Source organism: Bidens hawaiensis, unplaced genomic scaffold (genome assembly GCF_021521415.1).
Source record: "Bidens hawaiensis isolate Kalapana, Puna unplaced genomic scaffold, B.hawaiensis_p1.1 tig00031221_1, whole genome shotgun sequence".
Taxonomy (NCBI): Eukaryota; Viridiplantae; Streptophyta; class Magnoliopsida; order Asterales; family Asteraceae; genus Bidens; species Bidens hawaiensis.
The window spans coordinates 45,185-63,081 of NW_027495266.1; the positions used below are offsets into that span (position 1 = coordinate 45,185).

Consider the following 17,897-nt stretch of genomic DNA (forward strand, 5'->3'; position numbering starts at 1 on the left):
GAATAAAATTAAGCAAAAAATATAAATAAACTAATAAATTGGAACAGACTCTCCTGGTAAATTGATGATGTGCCTCGTGAGTCATGTTCCATGCCCTCCAATTTGAACTCGATTAGCAAACTATCTTTAAATAACGTCATCGCTCACGAACAAAAGCAACAAGCCTGAAGCAAGTGGCATCCCCACACTTTTTTTAAGTCATAGCTCGTCAACCATCTCATAAGCAACCCTAGAACAACCTGCAAGTAAGGGAAGAAACACTTGGCAAAGCAAAGAAGTAAAATCAAAATAAAAATAAAAATAGAATGAAAACATAATACCAGGTTGCCTCCCGAAAAGCGCTAAGCATAAAGAAGAGTCTTCAGCTGGACTCGTTCCCAAAACCTCAATCAGGATGCTTCTCCTTGATCCTCTTCCCATCAGTGCCCTTCAACACTCTCCTTTTACAATTAGTTGAGAAGAAGCTAATTTCCACACACATGTAGGCCCAAAAATACGCATTCAGCTCAATCCACCAATTATTGAAATTATGAGGATATGACACATTCGGCGTATTTTCATTCTTGAGTCCAAATATCCTCTTTCTTGGGGCTCTTGCGGTCCACGAACAACTATTTTTAAAAATAGATCAGCTTCATCGGGCATATGCATAAAATCTTCCACAATGAGATGCAGTTCTTTATTCTTCAATTCTTCGGATACCCCTTGTGATTCGTCTTTGACATTTAGTTTCTTAACCGGTTCCTCGAATAACAAAACTTCAAGCTCCTCAATATCTCTTTCGAGGTTAAAATTTCGCTCATCCATTTCGGCTAAACCCGCCAAATCTTCACCATATTCATCCCTAAACTCGTCCTCCCAAGAGGGAATACACTCATTTATCTAATTCTGCAACCCAACATCCTTAAATTCGATCATCGGCTCATTAAATTGTATTTGAGTCATTGAGCCAAGCCGAAAGTCCTCCATAATTAGTTCATACGGAATTGGTGTATTTTTATTAGAGCTATGGATGACACATAAGAAATCACATAATATCTCTTCTGGATGTGGTATGTGATCCATAATTGCTTCAGATGAGTCTTTGCAGCCAAGAAAATTCCTCATCTTATCAAGCACTAGAATCTGGGCTCGTAGTAACACTTCATTAAGATCACTATAAGATAAATTGAAACAGGAAAAGATCACGGACACTAAATGGTAGCAATAAACAATATAATAAAGTAAAACTAAACTACTTTGAAGCAATAAAACTAAAGTATATTAGACTAACTCCTACAACTCAAAACAGACTCGACAAAACATAAAGAAAAAAAAAGGAAAAATAAAATAAAAACTACTTAGACTCTAACGACTCAAAAGCAAAAATAAAACAAATAGCATGTATGTAGCAAGTAAGTCGAATCAAAGCTAATGAACGCAATCACCAAGAGTCCCTGGCGACAGCGCCAAAAACTTGATGTGCTAAAAGTAGTCCAATAATTATTAACTAAATTATGCTAATCTAGACACTAAGTAACACTCTAAACTCTCTAAAACTTGACTAAACTACTAACCGGCAAATGAACCGATCGACTCTATTAAAGCTAAGTAGGTCCGGATATCGAACCCACGAGACTCTTTTAATTACGCAAACTAGCTAAATTAGACTTAACTACGGACACAACTATTTATTTATTCTAAAAACGGGATTTTTACTAAAAACTAATATTAAACTAAAAATATACTAATTAATAAAACTAAAGACGACTCGACTTAGAACCTGGACTTAATTCATATGATGACAAACAACCAACTAGGCTAGAATTTCCAAAGTTACAGTTACCAATTAATCGGAAAAATGCTTTGTTATTGAACTGGGATCATAAAATAGTCAATTAAAAGAAAACCCGAACACGACCCTTGACCATTCTCAAGAAGACACATATGGATTTCTATTAAGTTCTTAAAAACACTAGCTTTAATATTAGACCTCCTTACGGTTATCTAATTACTTATGAACGAGTATATTTAAACGAAAGCCTACCTTACAGAGTGGAAATCAAAGGTAGTTTAGTAAATTTATTCGACTTAATAGACAAAGTTGACAAATCAAACCTAGACGGACTCCTTACGAAGAACTAAATCTAGCAATCTTAATCAACAAAGACATATCAAATAATATATCACCTTACAGCTTTTAAGATTATCAACACACTTTTATTTATTTGAATAGTTATATTGTTTCTATGATCTTATTATAAATCAATCACAAACTAATCAAGAACACACAGTAATTGACCTAACGGAATCCTATTATATGACAGACAATCACCAAGGAAACTGTGACACAATAAAACTCATCAGGTAAAATCAAGCGCACATATGCATCAAATAAAAAATAACAAACTCTTTACTTATTTTTAAACCCATAATCAAAAGAAATAATTCAAGCAAAATCAAACATCAACAATGGTTCATCATAAAGCCTAGGCGGCTAGGGGGTTTAGCCAACAACCATACTCAAGAACAAAAGAAAATAAATAAGTTTAACTAATATATTCATAACGAAAAAATAAATTTAGACTAATAATAATGATATTTGGATGAGTAGGTGTTGAACTCGGACGCTCTCCGCTCGAACCAAGTAGCTTACTCCTTTACTTTCTTCTTCTTTTTTCTTGTGGCACTATGCTCCCCCTTCTCTCTTGTGGCCGTCTCCAAAATTAATAATAGTGATCCCGTTTTATATATATATATATATATATATATATATATATATATATATATTGACCTCGTTTCTATATATATATATATATATATATATATATATTGACCTCGTTTCTTTCTTTTGTAATTATGTAACTGACCTCAAAAGCCTAAATTTACAATCCATAAAACTTTAGTTCAGCCCAAAAATAAATTGATTCTTTTCTTTTTTATGTTTGTCGTGATGCACACGGCTCCATCTTCATATCTGTGACATGAAAATAATTAAAATGAGTTTAAAATATTACTTAAAAGAATTCCATGATGTGTCATAAAACTCCATTTTGCTAATTGGTTGTAATCAATACTACTGAGGTAGTAAAATTTAAAAAATAATATATAAAATCAATCATAATAGATAAGACTTTTTTAAAGTTTTGTTTGTCGGTCTCATGTTTAGTATACATACTCTATCTTAGCTTGTTCATTCATGAAACCTTAAAAACCACATTTGAGCCAACTAAATATAATATAATATGTGTTAAGAATCTAGCCCAAAAGTACTTAAAATTTTAAGAAATATTTATATAATAATATTTATATTTTAGACCATATTAGGTACTTTGAGATTCAACAGCATTAACATTGTTCAAATTTCTCAACCACAATTTGTCGAGCGTTTCTAAAACTCAATGCATCCAACTCCAAATCTCAAGTGATGGATCCAGCAGCTACCAGCTGCTGAGTTTCGGTTTAAATTTCTTCAGCATGGTTATAAACAGTGGTAATGCACGCTTGAGAATGTCCATACAGACAACAATTTTGCAAACCTTTTACACCAAAGCTTTCGATCATGCCCGATTTGAATACCTTATCAAATCACTTGGCATGGTTAATTTTGATTAAAACCTGGAATAAAAACATTTTTTTATATAAATTTGTAAATGTTTTCATATATGTCACAAATTTAGTGGGAGAAAATGAGTTAATAACTCAACAGAAAGATTTTATACTTATTTTAAGAAAATCAGAAAATATTTCAAAAAGAAAAGCTCTTGGTTTTAGACGAAACAATAAACAATAAACATTTAAATTTTAAGAAATTGATCTAACCGTTGGGATATGATGGTAAATTGTCTAAAGAGGAATAAGCTCAAAATCTGATGTGATCGATAGGCTTTACATGTTAATTAAGAATTGATGTGATGCAAACTAAACAACTGCAAAATTTAGTGTTTTTACATTTTGAAAGTTCGTGCATGTATCAAGATACATCTTTCGAAATGACAGGCAGAAATCAATTACCCGGTCATACATAATCCTATTAGTGTTTGGTCACCATGAAAAAGCAAAATGTTTGTTGTTTTTAATATTAAATGATGAGAAGGAAAGTTTAAAGTTTACCGCAGGAATAAACTGCAAAACGTGCTTCAAAGTTTAAAGATCAACACAAATGTTGATGAAAAACTACATAAAAAGGGGTATATTATAACAACTTAAGGTGGGCAGTAAGTCTGACGTTAGTAAGTTCGAAACACTTTGAATGAATTTGAATGAGGTGGGGCAGTAAGTTTTCTAATCTGAGTTCAAGAACAAATGTCGTGTTCAAGTAATTGTCTGAAAAGCTTTAAAGACAATGCAAACCTTCATAGGTAGACATTGGATAAGTTTTAGTAAAACTTTTTTAATTAAGGACGCCTATAAAGTTATGGATAAATATGTTGGTACCTATGAAGGTAGGAGACTAGAAAGCTTTTTAAAAGGCCGAAAATAAATATGAAATTCAAGATATCTTCACAAAAAAGAAAAGAGACCATGTTACACAATAGCAGCGTTCAAATATGGAGCTTTTTCTAACAATCTAAAAGCTTGAAGCTACCTTAACCAAACAAAGTTTTTTATTGAATATGTGTTTTTTCTTAAAATCTTGAAGCTTGAAGCTCTTAAAAGCTCCTGAAAGCTCATTGCCAAACATACCCAATATATGTTTGCTAAAGAAATGCATATGATCTGTTTTTTTTTTTTTCTAAATAAAAGGTTGTATAACTTACTAGAACCTAGTTTGAGCTGTAAACTCGGGTTCTTTGTTGTTCAATATATCCATACTTGTTATGAACATTTAAGGTGACTATTCGTATTTTAAACCCCTCATATTACCATTATATATGTATTAATATTATAGCCCTATAAATAGAGGGTTCATGTACTTAATATGTTATACTTCTCTCATTCTCCTTTGAGGTTGCTATTATGCATTGTTTCACAATACGTTATCAGCGTGATTCGCTTTTTGAGTTGGAATACACATCATAAGGTAAGTTGGTATTTTCTAATCAACATATCATTTATTTATTCTTGCAAACATGAACCATATTTATTCAATTTTTGATCGGTAAGAGTTATATTTTCATTTCAATAGAATTATGACTTTGATTGTTCAACAAATCCATTATTTTTGCCTCATAAGATTTGACATGCGATTAGAAACATAGGTACTAAGTTGGATGGGATTATGATCTCGTACGCATTAGTCTAAGTTTTTAAAAAGTTCAGCTTTTTCAGGTACTGCTTCTTTGTTTTGGGATTCATTCGCATTTAACAAACTAATTTATTATATCAATTAAGTGGTTTTTGTTAAATGGTTAATAAATATATACAAGAAATATAGGAACTGGTCTTGTTAAATGGTTAATAAATTAATACAAGAATGTAGGAATTGGTCTTGTAATTTTTTCATTTTTTTATTATTGATGTATATAATATGTGTACTCGTTTTGTTATAAAAGAAATGTATGATTTAAATTTAATTTCAAGCAATAACCAAAACCTATTCAGTTGGCAATTGATAATTCTTTTAGTGTTTTCTTATGATAGGTTTAAATGAATGATTTAAGGTTATTATTGCTCAAATAGTGTTACTTGTTAAATGCCTGCAATACTAAAAAGTAGTGCCTCCATTTGTATCACGTGAAACTTGATTAATCAAGTTTTAAGAACACTAAAGTAGATTGAGGCAGAAGATGAAGTAAATTAGTTTTTTTATGTTAGAATGAACTTTCAAGAGATATCAGTTTTGTGTAGTCGTTCTTATCGTGTTCTCAAATGCTAGTGGCCACATCATGGTTATTTTCATTAATGAGTTAATTATTATTAGATTCTTAATTAATAGATGGTTTTATTTTTAATAAAACGTGGCTGTTTCATGATCTAATTAAACGGTGTATTAGAATTTTTGTTTTTAAATCTGAATCTTGGGTATTACCCATTAGAATGTTACAACACCTTTTAAGTGTGATAACATTTCCATAACTTGTTTAAATCTAAAGGTATGTATCAATTTCAACTTATCATTTTTATAATGTGTTACGTTATTATAGAAATGATAAAAAGTGATACAGAAAAAGAGTTTGAAATGATTATACAAAATTCACAAATATAATCCTCAAATTATCATGTTATCTATGCATAATTAGATATTACATAAATAAACACAATTGTATGTGATTTAAAGTTATATAGTTTGATTCAATTTGTTTATTTTACTATCTTGAGATTTCAGGCTATTTGTGAAGATTTTGAAACTGAGATAAAAGTATAAATTGATCAGCATGTTATGAGTTCAAGATTATTGTTTTATTACTAAATTGCAATTTTTTGTTATCGGGTGAATTTCATTAGCGATTTACATTCTTTTTATACGCACAGGAATATGTCATCTTTTGAAATATGGGTTGTTTTAACTTACTTTAATATGAAGTGGCAAGCCAAACTAAATGTTGATTTCTACATAACTGCTTAACTTATATCATGTTATATGATGGTAGAACATTACTTTAGCTGTTGGCATTTTAACATGTTGCAAGAATATAACTTGTTTATATATGTGATTGTATGTTACAATATTGAGAATCACATTATTTTAATCTTGTAGTACATTTCTTTTATATGTCATAGAATAAAGAAAGAAAAAACTAACTTGTGTTTTATTATCACTATCCTGAGTGATATATATATATATATATATATATATATATATATATATATATATATATATATATATATATATATATATATAGGGTATGGCTATTGTAAAAAACAATAGTTTTGTGAGAATTATAAGAATAAATCTAAACCTTTAGATTTGAGATTCAACGGTTGTAGATTTATAGTTTCTAAATAACCGAATAGTGTTTTATTTTTGTTTATAGTTTTAATTGTTTTAGGGGTAATATGGTCCATGTATTATTTTAAAACATACACAAAACTGCCATCAGTTATATATCAATTCAAATAGAATCGTGATGATTAACCCTACTATATATTATTTATATATTTCAAATATAATATCTCTCAATATGTGGAAAAAGAATCGAACTAAATCTGCATCACAAAACTGTTAATTTATTTCAAATACAATATATACCAATTTTACTATGAAACAGTGAACACTTAATAATTAAATTAAATATAATACTATGTTTATTATAAACCTTATCCTAAAAACTATCAAATTATTATGAACTTACCATTGTCTTCGTCCAAAATCATATTTATGCAGTTACTGCTTTTTGGAAACTGTAAATTACTATATAGTTTAAGAAAAAACATTCAAATAAACCCACGATCTGTTAAAATCCCTTGAATAGAGGAACAATTATTTTATTTAAAATATTTTCATTAATATAAAAATGAGAAGATTACCTTAGTACCCTTGAATCTTAATTTTATGGATCTCCACTTGTCGAATTTATATTGGTTCTTATTATTCTCACGAAACTATAACTTTTTATTTGAACTCTTATATATATATATATATATATATATATATATATATATATATATATATATATATGTTTCGTTTATAGTAAATGATCAACTAACTTATAACGTAAGAAAATGACACCCTGTGTGTCATGCTCCTTAAATCTCATTATAAACTTATAAAGAGTTGTAAGATTTTGAAAAGATAAATGAGCATTACTCCATCACAATTGTTTCCCAATTGATATTATTTCCATCACAATTGTTTCTCAATTGATAGTATATAATGAGAAGATTAATTAAAAGAAAATGTTTGAGTAAAAAAATATTTTATTTACCGTGCTTCATAGATACTCATAAAGTTGCATTATTACTAAATGAGTTTCTATTCCTTAAATGAATGTGATGATATAACAAGCATTGTAAAGGTAGTAATCATGAATTAATTGAAGTGAATGTGATGATGAGATCAACCGGGTAATGGTGATCGTAATTATAATGAGATCAACTAGATAGTAGTGATCATGATAATAATAAGATCAATCGAATTAATAATAAAAGTGACCACAATTTGTGGTACACTAATGGAGTGATCATGATAATATAATGTGGAAAAGTGTTAGAATGAATTTTCGAATTAATAATGCACTATACCTTTGAAAATTATGTCATGTATTAAACAAACACGGGTGAAAGTAAGCATATATGATCATAAACTAGAGTTTTATGAATCACGGGTATTTAAAAAATTGGCATGACCGACTGAGACCATCCGAGTCATTGATGATGTGTAATGTGTGTAAGAACAAGAATGATTTTTCCTAATAATTAAGCATGCATTTTTTCTCTCAATGGAAGTTAATCTTATACGAACAAAAATAGGGTGTGAATCCCTAAATATTCTGAAAATGTTTATCATATATGAATATCCCCGGATGATACAATTTAGTGTTATAAATTGATGCATCATCTAAATGGTTATCAAGTTTGCTAATTACGTTTGTATGATTTGTGGCTTAGCTAATAAGATAGCAAGCAAAGTATTATTCCATATTGATATACTGAGTTTGGTAATAACATTCCATAATTTGTGTACATACACAAATTTGCTTTTGTTGAGACATTTCCAAACATCTACAATTGATGGCAAAACTAATGATCATGTTAGCAAAATTTCATGTTTATATATGGGTACATGTGAATATACATGTGGTAAGAATAATTCACAACTAGCCAATAAGTTATACTTCCTCCCCATTATAATTGGTTTTTGGTCAAGAATCGAGTATTTATCATATATGTCTTTGTTGTGTTATATATGTTGTAATTGTTCCACCACAACATAGAAATATGAGACCTCAAATGAGGTGGAGAATACATGTTAGGTATGACTAACCATATATAATTACATAATTGGTTTTTCATATGAATGAATCCGGATTCTCAACATGATGGGGAGATAAAGGACAGTTGGAGATTCAAATGAGTTAGAAGGAATTATCATTGATCCTCAAGCTAAATAGTATGAACTAGAGTTCAAAGAATAACCCATTTACCAAGATTATGGTATCAATTACCAGATACATTCATTGACCTAATACAGTGACTAACCAAGTTACATATACCAACTGTTAATGCTCATGTTAATATTAACCATATATTGGTTGAGAGTATATGGCAAAACTAAAGCGCGGTAGACCAGTCGATTCTATGAATAAAATCCTAGAAAATGAGCAAGTGATAAATATACATGTTATCACTTGTTACATGTATTATGGTATCACTTGCCATATATTGGTTGAGAGTATATGGCAAAACTAAAGCGCGGTAGACCAGTCGATTCCATGAATAAAATCCTAGAAAATGAGCAAGTGATAAATATGGTCAAGTCGAGGTATAATAAAATATTCTCTTTAAGAGACGACAGCCATAATGGTTCTATAAGAACCTCGGGTGCCTGAAAATAAATAGATCTCAATAAACTATATCATGTCTAGGAATATATGGAATCGAAAAAAAGTCGACGTCGATGATAAATGTGTATATAATATAGCGATTGATAATGGAAATAATGAGGATCAAGAACTAAGTTCTGCCGCAAATGAGATATTAAATGATTGGCCAAAATGAAAAGACACAAATAATGCAGAACTGAATTCTCTCATGAATCTGTTAGTTTTGGACAAGTGGTCCATACAACTAAATGTTGTAAAATATATGAGATATAAAAGAGTTATTTTTTTTCGAAAACGTAATAAGAAAAATTATGCAAGTTAAGACATAATTGATGACATAAAGATGAGGAGATGTATTCTCTAGTGATGGATGCAATATAATTTAATCTGGTTATATAAGAGAGAATTGATATACATCTAATAAATATTATGGTAATGAAATCTATCCTTGAAGGATTTAAATTGCCAAAATCATATGCAATAAGTTATTGAGAATAATATGATTGCAATATATAAAACATCTTAAGGATGTAATACTTATGCATCTGTAAGCATATGTTGATATTCAATAAACTATGTACAAGAATAGTATAATATGAAATGATAATTATAATTATGGAAGACATATTTAAATATATTATAGAAAATGATGTGGTAAATAAATGTTAAATTCTTGAAGAGTAAATTTGTATACATGATTAATTAACATGGAAAGAAGTTCATGACAGATTATACATACATAAGACCATGTGTAGTGGCAACGTTGCCACCTGCGTTTTGGAGGATAACGCGGGGGGTACACCGCCCCCCCCCCCCCTGCGTTTTGTAATTTTTTTTTGGCTACGTTATATATACAACGCGAGAATTGGCTCCAATATCAAAAAAAGAGCCGTTATATATTACCTTGGACGAAGCATTGGACGGAATTTGGCTGGTTTTCTGGTTGCCACGGCCGAAGTCGTTGGGAGGTTGGAGGTTTACCGTTGGGAGCCGTTGACACCGGCGGAGGTGGAAGGAGTAACTCCGGCGGCGGTGGCGGAGGTGGAAGTAGTAACTCTGGCGACGGATACGGCAGAGGTGGAAGGAGACCTTGTTTTCTGATCTGGCTTCGAGCTTGTGGCGGTTTAAGGATACCTTGTTTCTTGATTTGGCTTCGAGCTAGCGGTGGCGGCAGTAGAATTTTGGTGGGTGTTGGGTTGGTATGTGTATTCCCAAGAGCAGTAGTTGTTTTTTGGTGGGTGGAAGGATACCAGCTTGTTTCTTGATTTTAATGTTGTTTTTCCATTTTATGTTTAATTATTTAAAGGAATTATTATTAAAAAAACAAATAAAATTAATAGTGACTGGGCGCCACGTGACGCATAATGCCTGGAGTTGGAGACTTATGACTACACATGGTCTAAGCATTTAAACTAAAAGCTCAAGATATTTATTATAAGAAATTAACAAGTTTTATATGTGGACTATAATAGTCGAGTCAGAATTGGTATATGTTATATTCGATCCATGTGTTGAATATTTTAATATTAAAATCAACAATATCATGTCAATGTTTGCATTGTATCTCATGAAGAGATGGTATGCGAGTGGAACATTTATATAATTATTATATTTTATACCAATCAGACTGCGTCAAGAAGATGTTGGAATACTCTAATACGAATAAAGTTTATCTCTAAAGGGTTAGAGGATGTTAAATAACTTGATATAGAAATTGCTCTTACTTTATTCTATATAGAAATACGTGGTCAAGAAGTACCATAGTTTATTGTGATTGATGCAACGTTTCTTGTTGGTTATATGCAACTAGATATAGTATTTATTTATATTTATTGACAAGATATTACTCGTTTCAAGTGAAAAATCATCGAAATGAACAAAACACAAATATTTTGATACATGCAATGTATGAAATATATGAGTTTATATTTTACTAACCCGTAAAAAAGGTTTGATTAGATGTATTGATGCGGGGTGTGTAATATAGTAAAGTCATGGATCTTATATTACTTATTTACAAGATAAAAAACAACTAGTCACTTATTTACAAGAAAAAGCACTACAAGCCATACATGAAGATAGTACATCATTGCTCAAAAGACGTAAACAAAATTTTCCAAAAGATTGAAGCTAGTCACTTAAAAGATGTATGAATGAGAGGGGTATGTTGTACTATTTTTCCCTTAGTTATGGTTTTGTCCCAATTGGTTTTTCAATGAATGTTTTAATGAGGCAACATCATCAAGCATATATAAAAATACTATACTATTTTTTTATCACGTAAATAGTCAATGGGGAGTATTATGGACATTTATAGGTGACTAGCCATATTCTAAACCCCTTGTTATCATTTATGTATGTATAGTATTAATATTATAACCATGTAAATAAAGAGTTCATGTACTTGATATGATACTCATTGAAATACATATAATATGATTATTTTTTATCCATCACTATTTTGGTGGGGTATAAGGGATTCGTGTTCTGAGAGGGAAAATTTTGCCAAAAGAATCTTGAAGGACAAATGTGTGTATGTTTTCAAATCGTAACTCCCAAGTCCCCCCTTTTAATATGAACCGGGTTCTATATTGCCAAATATAGCATGGCTCGCTCTATCCGCCCTCCAAAAATGGAAAATGTCTTAGCAATAGAACCCCATTTATTGGTATCTGTCATCTTCTATTTTCCTACCAAGAAAATAGAAAAGCCTATCCACATTATAATTTGAATCCGATTTTATAATTTGAAACGGGCTCTATTACACTACCAAAATCCTAAACTTACTTCATCTTTGTCCTCTGAATTCACTGACCAACCGTCTTTCATGCGTTCCTGTAATAGCTAAGTTACATTAGAAAGAAAAAACAGAAAGGAATTCGTCAAACTCTTAGCTACTCAATTCCTTAGACAAGCTCGCTATTAACTAAAACCGAATATCTATCTTACTTGGCAAAAGTAGTCCTCACAATTACATTTATTACGAAAACAACCTAAACTATAGAATGATCACTTGTCACTTTAGGTCGTTACAGTTTCACTTGCAACATCTTGTTTCGATGAATACTTGATTAAGATTGCAGGATTGAAAATATCAAATTGTTAAGGAGAAGAGTAAACCCAAGGATTTTAATAAAGAAAAATAACCTTTTTTGGAATAGTAGGGTAACATGTAGTGAATTGTCCTCTATATAAAGGCTAGTTTGAGACACGTATATATATGGGTTTTTCAACAACATATAACATATAGTAATTAATTCACAAATAAATCTAGTTTAAAGATAAGTTAATGGCTACCACCTCTACCGTTTATTTTCTATCAGTGTGGGTTCCAACAACGATATCTTGAAGTGTGTGTGTGTGTGTGTGTGTGTGTGTGTGTGTGTGTTTTGTGTTTGTGTTTTCAAGCTTTATATTTAAAATTTATGTTAAAACATATATATCTTTAATAACCTATTAACCTAGCCATCTAGTTAATGATTGGGGTAATAGTAATTAAAATGTAAGGTTAGAAAATATCTATATGATCTGTTATAAAAGATTTTGGATCCATTTAAGGTTAGAAAAATATGAGATAATTATAAATTTTAAATATTTGTAAATATATAAGAATATATATTTCATTAACAGTTTTTAAAAATGATGAGGTTTAACATGAGAATAATAAGAGACAGAATAGCTTTTATATTGAGAATATATATAAGATATAATTTAAATAAATTAAATTATATGCTTGTTTCTTGGTTTTCTTGCAACGTTGGTTTTCTTGTGATACTCCAATTTCTATGTGTGATCAAATTGAGGGGTCATATTGTTAACTATCAAATCAATTTAGGTAGCCATTAATTGTCTTCTAATTTGTAAATTTAGGGATTCAGTTCCCATAAAGCTTATTTAAAGTGTTGGTGTTTTGACATTCAAGTGCACAGCTAAAACCACTACACTAAAGATTATCCTCTCCCTACATACATACTTGGTGAAATATAAATCTTGGAACTAAACAAATGTTTAACCTTGGAAACCTCTCATCCTTTGGTAATCCATTCGAACATAGTCTGCCGGCACAACTCAACGATTCATCAATTGGGCGGTTCAATGATCAAGAATATGATCATGACCCTCAACAAAAGAGTTGTGAACCACTTTTGTATACAAGCTTCATGGAACCAAACCTTGCAGAAGTTTCTTGCATGAAGAAAAGGCGTTTACCAGATACCAAAACCCTAGAGGGCGAGTGGAGGCTGTATCGAGGAGTTAGACGACGACCGTGGGGGAAGTTCACCACAGAGATAAGGAATCCGGAAAAGAAAAAGGCTAGATTGTGGCTTGGTACATTTGATACACCTGAGCAAGCTGCATTGGCTTATGATAGAGCTGCTTTTAAGTTCCATGGTTCGCGAGCTAAGGTTAACTTCCCACGCTTGATTGGCTGCGACGACGTCCCAAACATTATGCTACCGCATCAATCCCCGTCATCCATGTCTTCCTCTTCGTCTTCTACGGAAAAGGGGTACCGTAGACAGATGATCAACCACCATATGGAAGAGCATGCAACAACCACAGCCACCACGACGATGAACAAGGTGAAAGATGATCATGACTCACAACATGATCTTCATCTACACACGTTTACATCACCACCAGACATAACCTCATGTGGTACTGATTCATTGTGGTCCATTTTCCGACAAAGCACGGTGCAGTTGCCATCTGTCACCGCAACTTCTAGATTGTTGGACATTCAAGAAGACACCGTCCCTCCTGAGGAACATCAATTTCCTGTAATGCAACCGCCTCCAGCAACCGCAAGTAGAGCCTCAGAGGCTGGAACTGATCATGACATGTTTTGGGATTTTCAGATTGATGCATTGACAGACGATGATTTCCCTTTCCTCTAGTGCTTTAAAATATTCAATAGGGTTTTTACATTTGATATCAATAACGTTTCAAGATCAAATAATCTCCAATAGTTTCATGTGACATTTGAAGTACAGTTCATTTAGAGAGATTACTACGTCAATTATAAATCACTAATATATTGTGTTAAATAATTATAAATACGCGTTTAGTTTTAAAATGACACACCCTCAAGTAATGTATTCAAAGAATAATATGTTACTTCTTCTTCATGCTATTTTTCTTTCACTGTTCAAAGAGTAACGTGTTACTTCCAGTGGCTCGGATCCAGAAGTTTTTGTTAGTGGGAGGAAATTATGTCAGTCGGATCCAGAAGTTTTTGTTAGTGGGAGGAAATTATGTCGGTTAAGATGAAATGGTCAAGATGGGTCGGTCAAAATAAGTCCGGTTATTTGGGTTCAGGTATAAATAATTCATTTATTTACTTAATGATATTCCAAAGTATTCATACTTATTAGCTAATGATATGATGAATTTACAACATTTTACTATCAAACTTACTCGTGTATAAATTTTTTATTATTACAACAATATTTACAAACATGAAAACAAAATAAAACACTTACAAACAAAGAAAAATAGAAAACACTTGTAAACCACAAATATGATAAAGAACAAAAGAAATTTGAAAATAAAGAACACGATAAGTATTCCAATAACATTATATATTATGTGCTTAATGAAATTTACTTATGAATTACTATTATATGCTTAAATCTCAAATCAATAAAAGGTCTAATTTGCTCTGTAGAGTTTTAGTTGAACAGAATGTGTTTTCATGACCACATGTTTTCAAATAGAAATGTGCTTTCCCAATGCAACTTCATCTTCTTCATCGGCTTTCATGGTTTTCCTCTAAAAAAAGAAAGAAAATAACCACTCACCATCTTCTATTTTCTTCTCTCTCTATCAGTTTCCTTCTCAGATAAGGTGCCTCCTAAATATTTGAGAAGGGTCTGCTAAAAGAAATCGGAAATTTTCTATAGTTAAGACGAATCTCATTGGGGTCTATACCCCCTGAACAACACTTAGATCCGCCACTGGTTGCTTCTTCTTCAGGCTATTTTTCTTTCACTGTTCAAAGAGTAATGTGTTACTTCTTTTTCATGCTATTTTTCTTTCATTGTGTTTTTCAATTGAGACATTTTTAGTTTTTGTCAAGAATAAAGTTCTAATGAGACGTGACATATATAAATGATTGCAAGTGGTTAGGCCATATTGCAGTTTTGCTCCCATCCCTGCTATTCAGATTTTACGTTCGTAATATACATTTTTCACTGATTAGTTCCATGAAGTGGGCGGTGTATAGTAGTCTTAAATAGGGTTCGACTGTGTATAGTAGTCTTAAATAGGGTTCGACAATATATAGGGTTGAAATCTAGAGATATTGCAGAAAGAAAGAGAGTGGGAGAACATGTTTAGATCGAGTAGGAAGGGAGAGAAATGGATAGAGACAGTGGCGAAGCTTGGACGAAAACGTTAGAGTGGCCGGACTCAATACGTATAAAAAAATTCATAAACTGGAGTGGCCATACTCAGAATTTTAGGACTAAAATTAACAAATTTACACAGCATGTAAAAAAATTCACAACTCGGTTTTTCCATATATTATACCCGACCCGCCTTTATGTTCGGGAAACTTTACTAATAAAAATACCGTGTTTATCGAGTAATCATTAGCATATCATTAATTGTTTATTATATTTGTTTAATATTAAAATATATGTAAACAAACTTCCATTTATATTCATTTTGAACCCTAAACCAAACTTTAACTTGTTAATGTATCCATCTCCAAACTGCATGGACTAAATAGCAAATATGCAAAAATATTATTATATTCCTTTTCCTTCTAACCTATAAGCAGTGACCCATAAATCCGTTTATAATCAAACCCGCAACCCATTTAGTTTTCTTGTAGCTTAATCCTCGTTCTAAAATTGGAATGGATCTGCGACTATCGTTCATACTGTTTAGACGTCTATACCGACATAAATAATTAAGAAAAAAAATCAATTAATAAACGAACTGATCTTATGTTCAAGCTGTCCTTAACCCATGTGCAATGTTTTCAGACCCGGACCGGAGATCGACCCGGAGTGCTTACCGGGTCACAGGTCGGACCGGACCTTGACCCGGATGACGTCATAAATAATATATATATATATATATTAATTTATTTTTTAAGTGAAATATAATTAATGTTGATGGACTAGGTAATGTTTATTAAAATTTGAAGGACCAAATGTGTAAAGTATGTATAGTGAAGAACTAAAAATGATATGTTATACCAAATGAAGAAACAAATACGTTTTGTTGTTGTATCTCTAACCCTCTTTGTATTCTTTCTCTCTTTTATCACATAAACCCTAAAATGAGATAACACACATAGCCGTCAAAGAACCAGCCACTCACATCTACCATTGTACACCATTACTTATGATAATACTAACTTTAGATCTAGCATTATTAGAGCTAGCAACATCTTCTTCTTATTCCATTTGGTTCCCAATCACAGATCTGGCCATTTTCAACCGTCATTTAAGTCAATGATGAATTGAAGGCTTTAAAAGCTACGATAATAAGCAGATGGGTTTAGCTAGCAACATCTTCACTTATTCAGAACTGATTTAGATAAAGAAAATAACAAATCTGCCGGTCCAACCGTCGGGTCACCGGGTCCAGTCCAACCGACGCCCGCGAGACCCAGCCGGTCCATTAGAAAACGAGCTGTATACTACGACCCGGACCGGTCTTAGTCGCGGGTCCCGGTCGAACCGGTCCGATCGGTCGGGCCGGGCCGGGTTTCAAAACACTGGCCGTGTGTGCTATACCATCTAGGGTTAATATATTTACAATTAAACTTGCATGCACCATCACCTTAATCACGAGATTAAAACCCCTATGGTTAATTTTGTTAACGTTGTCTGCTGATGATGTTCCTAGTAGCGTTATGGTCGTCAGCTGCGTTCCCTTGTTTTCCTTCAATTCGTATGTATACGAGGTAATATTCATATGAAACATGTTCTTCGTTGATCCAGTTACATAAACCCTAACCTCGACTAAACAAACACAATCGGGTTTGATCAACTTTAATTCTAGGGTTTATATCAATTTGGGGGAAAATCCAGCTTTTGTATTTAACTGTTTGTTTGCGAATGATTACCGTCAAATTCTTCAGTCCAGTTGGTTGCGTTATGTGTGTGTTGGTCAGTGGGGCCGGCAAGGGACGCGGGTATTTCTAACGCATATGCATTTCATCGTGTGATATGATTCTCAAGCTTGATTGGAAGAAAACTTAGGGTTGCATGTTAGAGAGAAGATAACAAGAGCATGAATTATATTTTCTTTCTATTTATGTTAATTGTGGATTGTTGTAATTGTTATTCGAGTCGTGTGGGAATATTTGGAATTTAATTAAATTTAATAGATATTGTCATCTTTAATATTGCATGATAGTACCTTTAGAGCTGTGAGCAATCAGCTCACGCCCCGGCATTTCTGCCTTAAGTAGGTGTGTGACATATTGGTATCAGAGCCGAAGAAGTTTAAGACAGGTCGTTAGTGGTGCCTTAG

The 17,897-nt window shown here is 31.9% G+C and overlaps 1 protein-coding gene across 1 annotated transcript; it reads left to right on the plus strand.

Annotated features, from left to right (window-relative positions):
• The first annotated feature begins 13,048 nt into the window (after positions 1-13,048).
• On the plus strand, positions 13,049-14,302 carry LOC143581897 (uncharacterized). The gene has a single exon (XM_077064580.1). It carries the CDS (start codon positions 13,409-13,411, stop codon positions 14,300-14,302), a length of 894 nt encoding a protein of 297 aa, XP_076920695.1. The 5' UTR covers positions 13,049-13,408.
• The last annotated feature ends 3,595 nt before the right edge of the window (positions 14,303-17,897 follow it).